The 19,890-nt window shown below is 38.7% G+C and overlaps 1 protein-coding gene across 3 annotated transcripts in view; it reads left to right on the top strand.

The window, feature by feature from the left end:
* Positions 1–1,176: 1,176 nt before the first annotated feature.
* Positions 1,177–19,890, top strand: part of LOC122551642 (growth factor receptor-bound protein 14-like) — a 150,309-nt gene continuing 131,595 nt past the window's right edge. For 2 of the 3 annotated variants that reach the window (XM_043693890.1, XM_043693891.1), the window contains exon 1: positions 1,177–1,411. In XM_043693890.1, the coding sequence (XP_043549825.1) occupies positions 1,222–1,411 (190 nt within the window). In that variant the 5' untranslated portion in view covers positions 1,177–1,221. The remainder of the gene's footprint in view (positions 1,412–19,890) is intronic. The other variant, XM_043693894.1, reaches the window with a different exon arrangement.

The following is a 19,890-nucleotide window of genomic DNA, read 5'->3' as shown; positions in this document are numbered from 1 at the left end:
AACACTGAATCTGAGATCTTCCTAGATTTTGTGCCTCAACTATTTACTTGTATTTCAGTACTGTGGTCATGTAAATCCCTTGATTTATTACGGGATAGTTTGTCTGGTTATGAGGTTAAGTGGGAGTCAAGTTCAATCTGTCCTTCTAAATGTTATGCCACAGTGTTCCTAAACGTCATGGTGAGAAATTTGACGCTATTTCTGTGTTGTAAATCTCTGTTCCATTGTAGTGTTTCAATATTACTTCATCAGTCAGTGATTTTGTATTGTATATTGTCATGCCAAGAAACGTAGTTGTCTAGATAGTAGAATAGATGAGGCTGGCTTTTACAAAATGTTTGGGGAATCACAATGCTACAGCTTTTACCAATGTAATTTGAAGAACAGGCCTTTTACCTTTAGTGAGCAATGTATTTCTCTCTTGGTTGTAATATTACATGCTGGATTAAAATCCATAAACAATGATTTATAACAGAGATATTATAATTTTTAAAAAGAAACTGCAAAACATCTATTTTTGGAGAATTAAATTAATTATATTTTTTACAGTGTCCAAAATGTGTTCATAACCCAAAGATGAGGCGACAGTTGGAAGCAATTAACTCTTCAATTGCCAAGTTCCAACTAGTGAGCAGTCATTGTCATCAGGAACACCACAGCTAGTTGTAAACTTGAGCACATTATTCATCATTTTCATTTTCCTTGTGATTATATTGTTGTTTTTTTTTAAAAAATGAATTAAGAAAGGAAACGCCAAGAAATACTTTTGTGTTAGAAAGTTATTGAACTTGTTGAACTTACTGAAAGCATGTTTAGCAAACATTTCTGTGTGAAATATTTCAATTTATGTATCGGAGATTACAGTCAACAATTATTAATATTGAAAAGGACATTTTCAGCTTTAAAAAAATTACAAACATGATGCCTGGCAGCTTTATTCTGAATTTGAAACAACTAAAACAAGAATTTCCTGATTAGCAACAGATTTAAAATTGTATTCTTGTTTTAGAGTCAGGAACTCTTGTGTTCTTTGAAACCATAAACAAAATGATAATTTGTATTCAAGGGCAAAGGAGGAGCTTTTAGTGGTTGTGATTGGCTGTTGATTTGTCCTGTCCTATGACTACATCACTTAATTAGTTTGTGTACTACGGGATTCACATAGGCTCAGTGACATTTGTTGATCCTTTAATTCAGTACTATGTTTTTGTAGCAGCCTCTATGCAACAACAAAGGAATTTTGTGTACAGTATATTGAGCCTGCAAGGAATTTTTTCAAGAATTTCAATCAACCACATAGATTGGTCTTTCTCAGTTGCTTCATGGTCACGCTTTTTGAAGAGCAGACATGAGCTTGCATGCACGACGAGTCACATTGCCTGCAATCACTCCACTTGTACTGCAGAAACGGGTAAGATAGACTTGAATGTTTGTGTTCAGTTACTCTTCTTTTTTTTAGAAAAAACAATTGTTTGCAAATCTATTGCTTAAATAGGGGATTCTCTAAACTCTTTTCAAAAACTTTTTTCAAAAACTTTTTTAACTGTTGAAGACTGAAAGACAATTCAGTTTGGGAATATTTCACCTTGACTGAAGTTTTCTGCATGTCTCTGGCTTAACTATAAATGTAAATCTGTGATGTAACTCATTAAGGAGGAAACAGAGCCACACTTAATGTTTTAGTACAAAATAGTGGATCAAAAATTGTGTTAAAGTCATCAGACTCGAAATGTTAACTCTGCTTTCTCTCTATGGATGTTGTCAGACCTGCTAAGTTTCACCAGTGATTTTTGTTTTTGTGTTAAATTGCATGTCAAAATTTGAGCCATGATTGATAAGTAAAATTTCTATGAGGCTATGAGCTGAATATTCTGAGCTGATAGAAATCCCATTGAATTGATAGTATGGAGATATACTTTGTACCAGATCCTTACCGTGAATCTTTTAGGATTAGACTACTCTATGTTAGAAACCTGATGATATTAGCTCCTATCTCTGCTATTACATAACATTTCAAAAGGCCCTGGTTGAAAAGTTATTTCCCAGCAGAATCTTCTGTGACTTTGCAAAATTAGCCAGTCAGAAATTGGTTGCAACTATCATCATACCCCTTTCATTTTGGACCCCTTCATGACCCTCACCTGACCATCTAAATTCCATGACAAATACTAAATACCACCTATTGGCCAGAGTTTTAAGACAACATGGCCAAGAAATCTATTGTCTACCCTTTTCTCATCATTAACAACTGGTCTGAGTAAATAAACAAAACTTACTTTCAGTCAGAAAACACTTAAGTGATGGTGTTCCCCACAATATTGATGCAACATTTCATAGCTAGTCTGTTGACTGCATTGTTACAACATGAAAACAGCCAGTTTGTGGAAAATGTTCCTGTCCACGTTATCCATTGAAAGCTTGGTAAACATTTTAGTAATTAAGAGAGATCTCTCTATAAATAGATCTTAGTTGCTTTACATTTTCAAAACCTTGTTTTTCGAAATATTTCACTGTTAACTATTAATAGATGGAATTAATTGTTATGGAGTGTGGCTTTCTTATTATGATCTTATTATCTTTTATGACCTTGAGGATCGTAGCTCACTGCCAAAAGCTGCATAAATATGCCTTGCTAAAGTACCTCATTATAACAATCCTGAACAATTGAAGCAAGAGACTTTCATGCCATTCAGTGCAGGCTATTTTCTTTTCATTTATTATATTTCGTCGGTTGAAGAATCTATCCACTCGATACGATGCTGATCATAAGTCTGCAGGCCATATATCTGCACTGGTGCTAGTGTTGGCCATCGGTACAACACAACTATGAATGGGTAGAAGATGACAAGTTAAAATCAGCGAATCCTTGTTTCACCGCTATATGCAGCTGCTTCCCAAGACTGTTGAAAGCTGGGAAAGCCAATAATTGACATAAAAAACTTGAAAAAATAAGCTTGTTACAAAGAAAGTGTAAAATGCTAGACACGCTCGGCTTAAAAGGTGGCATCTCTTTTAAAGCTGCTCCAATCTGGGAGCCCATTTGGAAGTAGCTTTGCCAGCAAATTTCCTATCTCTTTTCACATACATTAAAGAAGCTCCTACCAATGGCTCACATATGACATTGTACAATTCAGTACAAATTGGTATGGTATATACTAGAATGAGCTTTTTCTTTGAAAAGAAGGAGGTCAAATTACATAATTTATTTTGCCAACTTACAACCATGGTATTTTCATGTGCAAATATTTCCTTTGTCCTGTAATAGAACTTTGTTTTATTATACCGTGAGCAACCAAAAGTTTAATTCTCAATACTTGGGAGTGACATTTGCTGCAAAATAAATGAAAGGGAGGAGATCAAAGATTCTGTTAGTTTAATTTTACAGCCAAAATAAATTTGTGACAGTTATCTTAATAATTAAATGGCTGCAAAACTCAGAAGAAGCAGTTGTTAAATGCACTGAAATTCTTCAATCAATCCTCAGTGATTGCCTTATAGTCAGTCTCTGAAAATAATAGCAGCATATCAGTCAATCCAGAATATAAAATAACCACTGTAAAGAAGATATTTATTTTTCCAGGGCTCTAAATTCATTTTTTTTCCATTTACTTGACATGTAAATTGATTCCCCTGATGTTAGCCATGACATGCTACATTCATGTTTGTAATCAGCCCAGTTTTTCACACTGCAAGTGCCTATATTAGTTGCTGGTACCTGTATAACTGGTTACAGAATTAAATGGGTGCTATGGATTGTGTTGAAAAGATTGGCAGAAGGCTACTTGTGTTGAATGTTGATGATATTTCAAAATGGCAACCACCAACACCTACACCAATGGCTCAATTTATACCTGGCAAAGAAGTTGACTACTTTTTTGAATGACGTTCTGATGCTTCAAAAGAGGAAAGATCCACTGAAATCTACATTTTTGAATTATAACAAATTTACAAAAGCTTTATTTTCTACATATTGAAAATTTTAAGTGGCTAAATAAGTTTTAGGAATCATGTGTCATTTTTACACAGGAATGTTATCTTGACTTTATAATGTGTTCTCGGCTGTATCATGTAGAAGGACTATCTGATCTTGTTAGGTTGCAAGTCTATTTTGAGAATGTGCCTGCTCAGTTGGCTTATTGATGAAAACATGAAGAGAAATTAGCAAGAAACTCCAGTAACAATATTTGTTCTGTCTTGAATGTGCAACTCAGAGGGTTGAATCTTATGCTTTTTTGGTTAAGCGTAAGTTGGGTTGACTGTTTTGGAAGTATTTTCACCATGAATTTGAATGATAATTTCTCACCAAACTTGCTTCACTAAATACAGCATCCATCTTGTCCAACTCTGGTCCTATGTTACCATGCATCATTCCATAAACAATCTGCTACTCAGCTACCCAACAATTGTCTACTCTGCCTAAAGGAGAAAGTGAGGACTGCAGATGCTGGAGATCAGAGCTGAAAATGTGTTGCTGGAAAAGCGCAGCAGGTCAGGCAGCATCCAAGGAGCAGGAGAATCGATGTTTCGGGCATGAGCTCTCCTTCAGGAAAACTCTGCCTAAAGACGAGATCTCTGGCACGCTGCCATCTTTGAAAGACTGCTATGTACCTGGACAAACTTTGGCAATTCAGCGTTGGCCCTCACTGACAAAATAACAGCGCAGCAACCATAAAGCAATGCTGTTTACAGTTCAGAGCCAGCACCATTGACACTCCCTTGTACTTACAATGCAAAACTCTCACCCTAGATGCTGTTTAACCGTCAGACCACACAGTTTACCTGTCAGTAACCACACTTTGTTTAAACACTCTCTCTAATTCATTGCTCCCAGTGCCCACTGTAGACCCGCATGTCTCATTGTTCAGTAGGGGAACATTGCATACAGGCAAGCAAACGGACAATTCAAAATATGAACTTTTATTTACAACCAGCAAAAAATAAAAATGAACTAAATGAACAGAGGCTGGGGTTTGCCTCCACAATGCAAAGCAAACACTGGCATTATAACCAATAACTATTTAATGTTCCATGTGAAATTGCTGCATCCAGCTTTCACTTACTGGAATTAGATATCAATCAGTTTCTGCCTGGCTTGTAGCATCTGAAGCCATTGAATACTGTTACATCCATCAAACTGACACTAACCCAGCACACCCAGGTGTAATTTTTGTCATTTCTCAGGCGCATCTTGGTTCTAGAGAATGGCTCGTGTCTCCTTTTACTTCATACCCTCAATGCATGAACCCCAGGTTTGTATAACCCCCAGACATATAACTGACCTAGAAGGCAGCCCTTAGACATGACTGACCAGAGCCTTGATGGACTATTTGTGTGGCTCCATGACTGATGATATGCGATTCCCCAAATTGCTTGTGATGGCCCCACAGAATTTACTGTGGCCCACTTCCCAGATTGTAATCGAACATATCCTTCACCATGCCAGCCTGAGTGGATGATTGACTGTGACCAAACTGCTGTACTATTTATGGACTGTGCATATAGCTGACAGTACTGGGACCCTCTGGACAACAGCACCCCCCACCCAGTCCAAACTGGACTGAGAACTATCCCCCCACCCATTTTCCAACATGGCCATTTGTTTGAATAAGCATGCAATTTGTTTGCCACATACACAATGAGTGTTGGATTGATGTCTTGATGTGGCATAAAGTTGCCCCACCCCAGATCTCTACTGATAAGCATGTCAAGCAGCCTATCCACAGGTCTGTGCAAATAGCACATCAGTACAGAGTATGAATAACCCTTAGGCTCTGGCTAAAGTGCCAACGTGCTAAGTGGCAGAACATGGCACAACAAGACATGAATGCTGTGAGCATATTGGTTGGTGCTAAGAGAGCAAGTGAGAAGCTGAGAGGTATAGCTGGTCCAGTCTGTAAGTTACCTACCTGTCCTGATACACAAATGCCCTTGAAGCAAGCTTTCAAAACTTGTTGCAGGTGTGCCATGACATGTAGCTTTGTGTTTCCTAAGTCCTGAAAGTGGATCGGAGAGGTGTGATGAGGAGCCTGAAGGGTCTGCAAATCTTGGATGTCATTGTGTGTGGGGGAGGGGTGTATGCTGTTGCTGCCTGTGGATCATGCCCTGAGCTGATAATTGGTTTTGAGCAACATGGAAGCTCATCATAAACAGTGGCAAGCTGAAGTTGTAAGGTGCCTCCTCTGACTGCCATGTTGAGAATTATTGACATTTATTTTGTCTGGAACATTTGACAAGATCGGAAGTATTCTGTACCCTGAGTCACGAGGCTCCTGTTCAAACTAAGACGACACAAATCCATCATTTTCACAACTCAACAGGGAGGTTTTTATTTTGAAGCTCTGCACTCTGTAAAAGCTCAAACAAGCCTCTGAGTACTGGCTAAACACACACCTTTGTCCCTTCCACACTCATTGCTTTTATTTTACACAATTTGCTACTCTAAGTTATTGTCTCAACATTCCTCTTTAGATGTCTAAATTCCCCTTTGTCTGACACTGAACCCACGAACCCCTCTCTCCCAACCCCCGCCACCACCACTACCACTGCACTCTTAGTTTCACGCATTTGGGCCAAAAAACAGTTCGATGGCTATTTCTCCACCCAAGTCTTCCCCTACTAAAAATCCCACTACTCTATGCCATCCACCAACAATTTAACGAGTACCTCCCACCAAATTTAGGCAGAAGATCAAAGAGAAGCGTACAGATGAAACCTATAGATACCAAAAACTCAGTGGCAGCCACGTAACCTTCCTCAGTCCCTGCCCTCATGATTCCCAGTAAGAGTTAAATTCATATTATTGTGTATGCTTAGATCTAACAGCTGATGCCTCCAGAGTAGAAATCTACTCCACAGAACTTAATAATAATCTGGAACTATGCCAGCAAGGAAAGAAAAAGTTGTGCAAGAAGCAACTGGAATCATTGGCTGCATTTAATAGCCTAGAAACTATGTTGAGATAAAATCCTTGAAAATGTTAAATTAAATAAAATCAGCAGGGGCTTTTCACAATTTGGACATATTTGGTATACATTAGCATTTACTCTGAGGTACTTTTGGGTTGGCATTATGAGGCAGGAAATGAAACAGGACTTAAAACCACTTAGCACTATCAGAGATTTAAATGTTACAAAGACACATTGCAGATGCCTTTTCTGTTTTGCTTTTTCTGGCATTGTCATTCTTAACCTGTTGTGATATACCAAAGTCATCATTGGCACTAAAATGTTTCATGAGAATCCAAAACCAAAAAGAATAAACTAACTACTGGAAGTAATTTTTAATCAAATTTGCACATATGGTTTCATAAACTCTTGAAGATGAGGTTGCCAATAAGATAGGCTCCTGGCCATCTGTTCAACATGAGAGTTTGACACTGAGATAAGGCATATGAAAACAATCCTGTGTGACAACAGATACCTTGATCAAATCATCACCAGCTATTTATCTCAAAAGTCTACCTCAGATTACCCGGTAAGTGAAAAATGCTTCAAAACTTTCAACAAAACTTTCAGCTTTCTCACTATTATTATGCAACAAATCGATGAACAGTTTTCTCCACTGATAGGATGCTGCTGTCAAGCCAAGAGACATTTTGCCCGACTGCTCAAATGAGTAATGTGATATATAAATTTCAGTGCCAGTGCAATGCCAGGTATGTAGGCTGTATATCCCAACGACCAGTGGACTGTATCAAACAACACAGCCCACTAACAAGCATAGACAATGCGAGAGAAACTCAATAGGTCTGGTAGCATCAGTGGAGAGAGGAAGAACTTTCCTATTGATTATTCACAGCAGACAGCATGCAGATCAGGCTGAACAAGCCCATCCTTGCATGTCTTGGAAAAATTTGGCCACCATTTGATGTGATTCTGCTATTGAAAATAATTATTAAATTATCTAAGATTGTGCTTAGAATTACAACAGAAAACAATTTTAATCATCATTCTGGTTCACAATATGACACGCCTGCACATTAGAAACTATATGGCAAATATGCAGGACTCTGTTTGAATTGAATTTATTGTCACATGTACCAAGACACAGTGAAAAGCTTTGTCTTGTGAGCAATACAGGCAGATCACAGAGTTAAGTAGCATAGGTAAGTAAATAATAGGTAAACAGCGGCAAAAACAAAAACACAGGTACAGGCGAATGTTAAGGGTTTATGAGTCCATTCAGTATTCTAACAACAGCTTAATGTAGGCAAAAGGAATTTGTGCATTGAATTGTATCTTTTCATGAAAAAAGGAGTCATGGAGAAAGCCCCCATGGCAACAACTTGACCAATCAGAATTCACTTCCCTGCTCTGCAAATTAATTTGACAGTTAACTGTTGTTGCTGGATTTTCATGCCAATGCTGGCCCACCCAATCGGCATCTTCTTCTCATGCTGTATAAATGGCGACCCTTTTCTCTGGGTCTGTTCTTTGCATCCTAAAGTGTAAGTTTAAATCTTGACTCTTTTTAGCAATGATTAAGTTTTGTACTAACAAGCAAGTATTTGCAGTCTATTTCCATGCATACTCTCAGTACAGTGTGCGATTGTAGCAGCTGCAAAACAGTGACTTCCAGTCTTAGAATTTTGCTCTGCCCACCCGAAAAAAAAGCATAACTTACTCCATCTATTTTGTATGTAGTGTCAATCATTTCGTGCAGCTAAGTTTTGATCTGAGCTGGCGAGGTTCCAACTTTTGTGTTCTTGTGAGTTGCAGGCTCCACCTGAGAGACAAGATGATTTCCCATTATCCTGTTCTCCAATGTCTTCCTTTCTCTTTGAGCCCAACGACATTTCAGACTTTAACCTTTTACACAACTCTTAATGTACCCTCTTTACTCCAAAGTCCATGACCTTATGACTCGCCATGCCATTATTTTCTACTCTGTCCCCATAGAGACCAGAGTGACAGTGAACTATGATAACGTTTCTCTCAATACCCTCCTATTCAGAATTTTCCCATTTCACTACTCTCAGTAACTCAATGCAATGAACCTGCCCAAACTTGAATTGCCTGCTTTTCCCAGGGGTCCATGGACTGCTGCATTGATAAGCCTCATACTGCTATTATGAAACCCTTAATGGTCTGCTCCCTGGAATAATGTCAAACTGAACTGAGCACAGCCTCGCCCACAGACTGATAGCTCCAGAGCATCCTGATTGACTTGGAATCTCAGCGTTATCTGCACTTGAGCTTCAGAACTGACATTGTCTAATGCTCAGACTGCAAGGACCACATTAAGGATCCTCAAACCACATTTGCCAGAAGCAGACTAGCCATTTGATTTACTGTGGTGTAACTGACCATAATTCTAGAAATTAAGACAGCTGCTGCTTAATAGCAAAATTTAGAAATCACCATTAAAGCTTCCTGGAAAATTTGGAAAAAAACTCATCATGGAAATTTTTTTGTTTTAGTTCTCGTGACTTTCTCACCACTATCACACCAAGGATTGAATAATTCCACCCACGATCTCAGCATCCACAATCTTTTGGGGTTACAGAGCTGCAAATTTCCACTAGGCTTTATGTAGGAAAAATGCTTCCTGGTTTTGTTAAATTCCAAAACATTACATTAGCTTTAGGATTGTGAGCCCTCACTTTCACACCCCTTTGTGGATTTTTCTTCAAGGATATACAGAAACTATCAGAAACCATAAATACCAATGCCTTCACTCTTTCCTTAACTCTCAGTCCAGGAAACCAAGGATCAGAGGTTGTGAATGTCCTTCGTGTTATCTCTAGTGTTTGAGCTCCCATGTATCCTGGCAACTAGAGCATAACATGATTCTTAAAGCTATGCCTGACTGTGTTGCGTAATCGTGACTTATGTTAACATGTAGTCTGCTATTGTAGTTGATCTTCTGAAGACTTTGATTTCCATAACGGATTGTGATTGTTCAGTCTACTGAGACTTTCAGGTCTTTTTCAAATTAATTCTTGGTTTTTTCAACATGTTTTGTGGAGTATATGTATTCCTGTTTATTGTGTTTGTCTGTATTAAATTTTATCTATCAGTGTTTGGCCCACTTATCAATTTTGTTTAATTCAATGTAAACTTTTTGATGATCTAACAAATTCACTATCACTTTTCATTTTGTATTCTCTGCAAAATTGACCAATTTGCAACATTTTAAAATTCCTACTGCTATCTGTGGTCAGGCATTGTCTGATGTGAAGGACCCACTGGCACAAAAGTGCTCTTAGTTACTTCGTTGACATCAATTCTTTTGACTTTTGAATTTCGAAGAATCTTTAAGTTCTCAATACCACATTTCAGACCATGTTTGTGTAATTTCATAATTGGTCAATTTGATTATTGCTTTGTTTTAATTAGAGTTTAAATGCTATGTACATTGTCCGTTCAAAGGAAGATTATTGTTTTCAGTGAGCCTCCCTCAAATTGACCTGATAATTGTCATTGTTTGGTCTCATCATTGAGAGTCAAGTCTAGAATAAAGCTATGAATGGTTTATCTGAGGTCAAAAATCACATGACACCAGGTTATAGTCATGTGAAGGAGTGTTGTTCCAAAAGCTTGTGATTTCAAATGAACCTGTTGGACTATCAACTGATGTTGTGTAATTTTTGACCTTGTCCACCCCAGTCCAACATCGGCAACTCCACATCAAGGTTTGTCTGACTTGGTGCTCATTCAGAAAGGAGAAGCACACAATAGCAAATTAGCACTTTAAACTGCAAGCTTTTAAAAAATATCATCCAGCATTAGTATAACAACTTGGTTATTTTTAATATTTCTTTAATTAAAACATAATTGTGGCACATTACTTGGGCAATCACATATTTCTGGCTTCCTGCTACTTATGTAATAAACTTTAATACAAGTGAGTAATTATGAAATAAAGAATGCAAATGACTTCAAGCATTTGTGATACTTCAGTCCTTATAACAATTTTCTTTAAATTTCAAGATAAAGGGACTTCAGCATGGTCTAGTCGGATTAAGGTGTTTAATACCTGCTCCTGAATTCCATAGTTTATTTACAGTTCAATGACATTATTAATAGGTATTGTTGGTACATATCATTCCCAATTTGAGGCATTTGAATGAATTTAAAACAACAGAAAAACAGGATTTAATCTTGGGACACCATTTTATTCTATATTTCATGAATGTGCTACCAGTGCAGATACAGTGGACTCCTGTGCCTACTACATGTATCTTGATTTTAACTTCATTCCATTTCTGACGACTCATCTTATAAATTAGTGAATTATGATCTAGGGTAAAACCATAACTTCACTTCACATTGACCTGTGCAAAATCTATCTTCCTTTGTGCAACATTCAAGATTTGGACAATCATAAGTCAGCAAATTAAAGTCATTGGACCTGAATTGTGTAATACATGAATTCCATCATCCTAGATGCCAACTGATTCTACTTACAAACTTCCCTTTCAGTGCTTTTTTTTAAAAAGCTATAGTATTACAGTTATCATAGTTTTGTGATGGTATATTCCATTTCTCTTTACTAAATAGGGCGATCAAGCTATTGGGTAAAAACAATGACTGCAGATGCTGGAAACCCGATTCCGGATTAGTGGTGCTGGAAGAGCACAGCAATTCAGGCAGCATCGGAGGAACAGTAAACCTCGGATGCTGCCTGAACTGCTGTGCTCTTCCAACACCACTAATCCACAATCAAGCTATTGGGCTTTTCTTACATTACCTTTCTCCCTAAGCCATATCATGTGTCATATATTGGAAACAAATGTTTTTTGTATCTTCTTGTATTGTTTCCTCTTTACCTAGCATATAACTTCCAAAGATGACACATGTAATAATCTTACCTGTTTTCTCTCAGCTTCATCTTTACTCTGAATTATATTGTTTATAGTGTATAGAATTTGTTTGAAAAGAATTATGATGAAGACCCTATGCCTGAAACATTGATTCTCCTGCTCCTTAGATGCTGCCTGACCTGCTGTGCTTTTCTACCGCCACACTTTTCAACTCTGATCTCCAGCATCCGCAGTCCTCACTTTCTCCTGTAAATTATTATTCCAACATTATAATAGATAAGAGGTCTTGACTTGTTTCTTGTCATATTTCTCCCTGATGTATGATCACTGAATGGGATCTAATTGCCTTCTCATAACTTCATTGTCATTTGATCATAGAGTCATACAGTTATACAGCACGTAAACAGCACTGTCCAACTCATCTGCGCTGACCAGATATCCTAAAATTGGTAAAGTTCCATATCCCGCTAAACACTTCCTATTCATGTACCCATTATACTTTGCAAATCTGTCTTCTTTCAGCCTGCAGTGATTGTAATAGCAACAATTCTGAACATTTTGCCAAACATTTATTTTCTGTCTTCTCGGATTCTTCTCATTATTACAGTTAGCTTCTTTGTTATGTTTCCATTTTGAAATCATCTAAATCTGACTGTTCTCCCAATCCATTCTGAGCACAATACTTGTTCATTATTTTTATTTTAGTTTTTCCACTAGCTGATCCTAGAATTCTGATATTCTGGTGGAAAAAGATTTTGGGAAGAGGAATACCATTGAATTGTAAGATTAGAGTGGATTACCTACAAGTCCACACCGAACCTCTGAAGAGTAACCCACCCAGACTCATTTCCCTCTGACTAACGCATCCAATACTATGGGCAATTCAGCATAGCCAATTCACCTAACATACACATCTTTGGACTGTGTGAGGAAACCGGAGCACCCAGAGGAAACTCACGCAGACATGGGGACAATGTGCAAACTCCACACAGAAAATTGCCCGAGGCTGGAATCTAACCTTGGTCCCTGGAGCTGTGAGGCAGCAGTGCTAACTGACCCACTGTGCTGCCCAAGGACAGATGCAATTTGATAGGCTATGTTATGGGACAGTTACTCACATGCTCAGGTAACCATTAACCCGTTATGGTTGTTTCTCCATTTTAGGGCAGTCAATCTGATTTCATTTCTCTTTTTCTTTCCTGTCATCCACACTCTGATATGGGAAGGATTATTAGTTTTCAACATGGTAAAATTAAACTCCATCTGCCATTCCTCAGCCCATTGGTCCATCTGTTCAAGATCCCTTTGTACTCTAAGATAATCTTCTTTGCTGTCCACAACATCACCTATTTTGGTGTCATCTGCAAACATCCTTATCATATTTTCTATATTTACACCCAATTCATTTACATAAATGATGAAAAATAGTGGACCCAGCATTGATCCTTATGGTATACCACTGGTCACAGGCTTCCAGTCTGAAAAGCAACTCTCTAAATCATCCTCTATCTCTTACCTTCAAGCCAGTTTTGTATTCAAATGACTAGCTCCCCTCAGAACACATATGATCTAACATTACTAACCAGTTTACCATGCAGAACCTTGTCGAATGTTTTGCTGAAGTCCATATAGACAATGCTTTGCCTTCATCAATCTTCTTTGTAACTTCTTCAAAAAACCCAATTAAGTTTGTGAGACATGATTTCCCATGCACAAAACCATGTTGACTATCACTACTCAGTCCCTGCCTTTCCAAATGCATGTAAATCCTGTCCCTCAGAATCTATTCCAACAGCTGACCCACCACTGATGTCAGGTTCACCGGTCTATGGTTACCTGGATTTTCCTACAACTTTTCTTAAATAAGGGCACCATGTTAGCCAACCTCCCGTCTTCTGGCACCTCACCCATGGAGAACTACATTCCACCTCAGCTGTAAGTTGCTGAAGGTGCCATGACAGCTGTGTAGCCAACACATAGGAGTGAAAATAAGTCACTTGCAGTGCAACACCACCTACACCCACATCAAGCACAGAACCTGACATGACATACAACACAGACAATTATTACACTTGCATGATAGATGAGAACTCAAACTTGTACGGCTCATTCAGGACACTTGGATGTGAAACTCATAATGAATTCACTTCAGCCAGCGTGGTGTTTTGAACTCTTGTTCTGTTAACTTCAGCATTCCTGATGTGCCCAGGTTCAAAGTACCAATGATATAAAGCAACTGCCTTCAGCTTTCAGTCTTCAAACTGACATTTACTCCACCCAACCAGCGCATTGTTCCAGACATTTTCTAGTAGCACTTCTCATCTAGAGAAAGAAAATCCATGTCTGACAATACAGATCATGCTGGACACTGTCAGCACTGGGCCCTACCTGATCATCAGGTAGCTGCTGGAATCCTGAATGTCCTCTATTAATCAGACAGCTCCTTTCAACCTATCCTTTACATTATGTGGAGACCCACTACATTGAACTTCATATACAAACAAACTGGTTGCCCTTGAAGCTTGGCATTAGACCTTAATGATGTCCACCCTGCTGTTTTGTACTCCTCCTCCTGTGCAGGTGAATGTGTTGGCCACAGTCAATATCCTGTAGCCTACAATGCCATATGATACTGTTCCAAATTTGCTCCATTGAACTTGAGTTTCCCTTTGTCACCATTCTCATTCCCACTTCTGCAAAAACCTCTACTTTGCTCCCAAAAGCCTTGATTCTCTTCCCCCAGTGTACCTACAACCCTCACCTCCCTTGAAACCTCCTGAAAATCAATGGATAGACACCCGGAACTGTAATCATGTCAGACCTCTGACTGGATTCAATGACCCAACTGACCATACTTCCAACACTGTGTTTCCCTAATTAACCGTGACTTCCACGGACTGATCGTAAAACTCTCCTCAGATTATATTAGGACAGATCCCCTGAGCAGACTAATAATCAATTTAATTATTATTATGAATTATTTATCTAGAAAGATACAGTGAAAAGTCATTTGTCACTACAATCCAGTGCCATTTTGAGTTAGTAAAATTATAAAAAGAAACTGCATAAATAGAGTTAATCTTTTATATAAGGGGTCTTAAAACACAGCTCCAGGGCTTATGCAAGGTCTCTGCATGGGTATCCTGGGTCTAAAGGAGTCACCACACCTCACACCTACCGCAGCCAGGAGTCCCCGCTCCGTGCATCACTTCCATCACAGCCGAGCACCATTCTGGCTTCCCTATGACAACAGAAGATAAAGTGGGAAAGGAAAAGAGAAAGAAAAAGATGAGGAAGGAGAGAAAGAGAAGAATGCAGCCGACATGTAATAGACCACTCAGGAGCCTGAACACTACTTACCATGCTGGTGCTACCATCTTCTGCCCTACAGATGCCTCATTGGCAGAACTTTCCAACAATTACCAAGCTGTAGCTTGATTACTGGTGAAAAGGACAATGTTGACAGAACTTTCATGCATTTCAAGTCTCTTTGCACCACCATATGCTGCCCTTGAAGCAGCTGAGCTGCTGAAGAGACCGTCACACATCTCCTTCTGGAATGTGTCTTTGCAAAGAAGGTCTGGAGAGAGATGCAATGGTATTTTTCGAGGTTCATCCCGAGCAGCTCCATGATGCAAGACTCTGCTCTACAGCCTATTCCCCAGAACACAAACTGAGAGAAATATCGATTGCACCTGGAGGACCATGGACTTGGTGGAAGATGCCCTTTCATCCACACCAAACTTGTTGGTTTTCCAGTGTAAAGGATTGGCTTTGACTAAGTGTTGCAGACTGGCACATTCCAAGGTCCAGGACTATGTGCTGAGGGATCCACTAAAGCTTGGGGCAGTGCCCCCAAACTGCAGTGGGAAGACTACTGCCTATGGTCTTCCTGCTGAAGTATAACAAGGGTCTGTTCACTTCTCAGATCGTCTTGTTGCCTCAATGTGTGTAAATACTGTCCTGCATGAGTAACAAATGCCATTTATTTTCTTAAGTGCAGGAAATATCAAATTCCAATGTTTGCTTTTATTGACATGCAAAGACTGTACAGAACTGCTTTGGTACCTGTGAATGTAGACAAAGCTTTTTTTTTCATGAATAAAGCTTTTTTTGGAATAACATGTTTGGAGGTTTTGACAACAACCCCCAAAAAAACAGTTTGAAAATTACTCCATGGTCCCTCAGAGAGTGCTGCACTTTTCAAAAGTGCTGTGTTGGAATCGGCTGGAAGGTTCTCCTGAAGGCATGGGCAAACAATGGAGTACATGTATATTTACTGCATCCCGTCCAACATCTGCTGAATAGGAGCTACTTATTGGCATGAGTGCAATAGGTTCTTGTCCTATTTCAGAAGAAATGCCAGGAGACAGGATATTGCCTTTAATTTTGCATATCAGTAGCTCATCTGGATTTCATACGTTAGTTTGAATGGTGCAGCCCAAAGAGCTGGTTGTGGAAGTGGCCTATGCTCTTTGTGCATTCAAAAACAAAAATCTTAGGTTCATCTGTTACTGTTGAATGCTTAAATGTATTGAAAAATTCACTTTGATTCTGCTAGGGCTGCACAGTGGCACAGTGGTTAGCACTGCTGCCTTGTAGCGCTAGAGACCTGGGTTCAATTCCCACCTCAGGCGATTCTCTGTGAGGAGTTTGCATATTCTGCCTGGATTTCCTCTGGGTGCTCTGGTTTCCTCCCACAATCCAAAAAAAATATGTGGGTTAGGTGAAGGGTTAAATGTAGGGCAATGGGTCTGGGTGGGTTGCACTTCGGCGGGTCGGTGTGGACTTGTTGGGCTGAAGGGCCTGTTTCCACACTGTAAGTAATCTAATCTACATTACTCAGTTGAGTTTTTCAAATAAAATTCTCTTGATACTGTAGTATCTTTGCCAGCTTTTGTATTTCCTTTACTATAGGATTGTTCTGGTTTATGGGTAGCTAGCTTACCAATGTAAAAGTATTGACTACAATTATTAAGAATTAGTGGTGCTGGAAGAGCACAGTAGGTTCCTGATGAAGGGCTTTTGCCCGAAACGTCGATTTTGCTGCTCCTCGGATGCTGCCTGACCTGCTGTGCTCCTCCAGCACCACTAATCCAAAATCTGGTTTCCAGCATCTGCAGTCATTGTTTTTACCTACAATTATTAAGGACTGTCTGTACCTTCCTCTACAGTGAATCATAAACTAAAGATTTGCCTTTGGAAGTACAATATTTTTATGATCTAGGGTAAGAGCTAACATGGTATTGATGGCATAGGCACCATCAGGTCAAATATTTACTGTTTAATTCTGTCTTTCTGATGGTTGAGTGGACAACTATCTCTGCATATTGTAAATGACATTTAGCATATCATCTCTTACCCTCTATTCCTTGTAATCTTACAGCATAGCCTGTGTGTGGTAAATCTTGGAAATGACAACAGGAGTCGTACACATACACATCTACTGTGCCCTGGATAGGTTTAACTGGAAGCACTAGCTTTCGGAGTGCCGCTCCTTTGTCAGGACAACCATCTGATGAAGGAGCAGTACTCCGAAAGCTAGTGCTTCCAATTAAACCTGTTGGATTATAACTTGGTGTTGTGTGACTTTTAATTTTGTACACCCCACTCCAACACTGGCATCTCCAAATTCTGGATAGGTTTGCTCAAGAATGGAAGTAATTCAAAGTGAATTGCAGTCAATGATCACTTAGGCAGATTTGTCTCTTAATCCAGAAAATTAGACAATAATACCGTGCAACAATTCCAAAATCATTGTGTTTAAATGTTTGATGAAGTGAAACTTCATCAGACTTTATTAATAAATTCTAATAGTGAATGCAAGATAATACTCCGCAAGCCTGAGATAAAGATAAAATGCTGTAGCATCTGAAACATAGCTAATATATGGCATTCACATGCTGAATAGGTATTCACAGCTCCTTGTAGGATACATAATATGCATGCAGCCCGTTGTGGTTTTTGATCATGTTCCTAGCAAAGAACACCAGATAGACATTGTTCAGTAGAAACAAGTTTCAAATGAAAAACGAAAGGTGGATCAGGTACCATCAGAGTAACAGTTTGCATTACTGCCTTTTGAAAGCTTGGTCCAGCTTTATTGTGCCTTTCTTTCCAATCAGGCTGAATATTTGGATTTGGAATTTTTAAAAGTTAATGGTAATTATGCGATTGCAATTCAGTTTCTAAAGTCTCTCTGATAACCGACCTGATCCCAAATGATCAGACCAGTTTTAGTTTCCCTGAATGAAACCTATTTTATTCATGGATGGAGAGGAACGTAAAATGTATGCTTCTCTCACAATAGAATAGGTTAGTTTTCAGAATTCTGATGATCAATAGTTAATCATTCAACTACCACTAAGTTATGTTCCAGGCTAAAAACGTCCCATGAGTGTATTAAAAAAAGGTGCATTTTTTCAGAAATCTGCCTCCCGGTGATTGTAAGGCAATGGAATTAACTGCTTGTCTAATATAATGGTAACTTTATTTTAGGAATTTAATACAGATAAAATTTACCAAATAAATGAGGATTTCTGTTGATAGATTTCTTCTTTTCATTCATTCATAATCACAACTGTTAGTGGCAAAGACAGCAAGGTGTTTAATTAGCTAAATTAACTTTTACTCCAGCAGGATATAGATCAGTTGGAGGCACAGGCAGAAAAAATGGCAGATGGAGTTTAATCCAGATAAATGTGAGGTGATACATTTTGGAAGGTCAAGTACAGATGGAAATTGTACAGTGAATGGCAGAACCCTTAGGAGTTATGCAGAGGGATCTGGGTGTGGTGGTCCACAGATAATGTAGTTAAAAAAGGTCTATGGCATACTTGTCTTCATTGGAAGAGGCACTGAGTATAAGGATAAGCAAGTTATGCTGCAGCTTTATAGAATTTAGCATGGAAACACTTGGAATATTGCGTACAATTCTGGTCATTACACACCCAGAAAAATGTTGATGCTTTGGAGAAGGTACAGAAAAGATTTACCAGGAAGTTGCCTTGTATGAGGATTTTAGCTATGAAGAAAGATTGGATAGATTGGATTTGTTTTCACAAGAATGCAGGAGACGATAGAAGTTTATAAGATTGTGAATGGCATGGATAGAGTGAAACGGATCAGGCTTTTTTCCCAGGATGGAAGGGTCAATTACTAAGAGACACAGGTTCAAGTTGCGGGGTTGTAGGGTAGTTTAAAAGACATGTGCGAGGAAGATTTTCAAATAAAGGGTGATAAGTGCCTGGAATGCTCTGCCAGAGGAGGTGGTGGAAGCATTCAAGAAGCACCTGGATGAATACAAGAAATAGGAAGGTAAAAGAAGACAATGGATCCTGTAACTGAAGACAGTTTTAGTATAGAAGGGCAAAATGTGTCAGTGCAGATTTGGAGAGCCATAGGGCCTATATTGTTCCTGTGCTATATTGTTTTTTATTCTTTGTTCTTTCTGAGGGTTGAGTGTATAATAGAAACAAGCTTTTTTAATTGATAAAAAGAATGAGCATCTGAAACTTGCACCGTTTTTTCATCTTCACCACCAACCACAAACATTTATTGTTATGGTCAATAATGGCACCATATTGGTCTAATGTGTCAGATCTTATCATTCACTTCATAATGGCAAATTCATTTGCAGCAGGGTGTTAACCATGCAGAGAAAAAGAAACTTCCCAACTGCAGTTCAGAAGCTTCCATTACAAATACAAATGTTTAGAGCCATCATAACCTTTGCAACAGAGCACAACCCTTGTCTGCAATCATGAAATGTTCAGTGTGTGAGGTGTGAATGATTGTGACAGGTGAGCCTGTGTTAATTAACATATGTTGTTGTTGGTCCAATTCTAGAACAATAAGAATGGCTTGTCTACTATCACAATCAATTCAAAACCCTTGATTCCCTCTCTGATTAAACATCTGTCTATTTCAGTCCTGAACATGAATAATGACACAGCCCTCAGAGATAAAGAATTACATACATTTACTACCCTCTGAGAGAAGAAATGTCTCCTCATCACTGAGTTAAATGCAATCTCTTATAATGAAATTATACCCTATGGTCCTAGACCCTCCTATAGCAGAAATAACCTTTCCAAAGTTCCCTGTCAAGTCTCCCAAGAATCTTG

This window comes from Chiloscyllium plagiosum, chromosome 7 (genome assembly GCF_004010195.1).
Source record: "Chiloscyllium plagiosum isolate BGI_BamShark_2017 chromosome 7, ASM401019v2, whole genome shotgun sequence".
In the NCBI taxonomy this organism is placed as follows: domain Eukaryota; kingdom Metazoa; phylum Chordata; class Chondrichthyes; order Orectolobiformes; family Hemiscylliidae; genus Chiloscyllium; species Chiloscyllium plagiosum.
The sequence above is the reverse complement of the archived record's forward strand: the minus strand, read 5'-3'. Positions and strand labels throughout refer to the sequence as shown.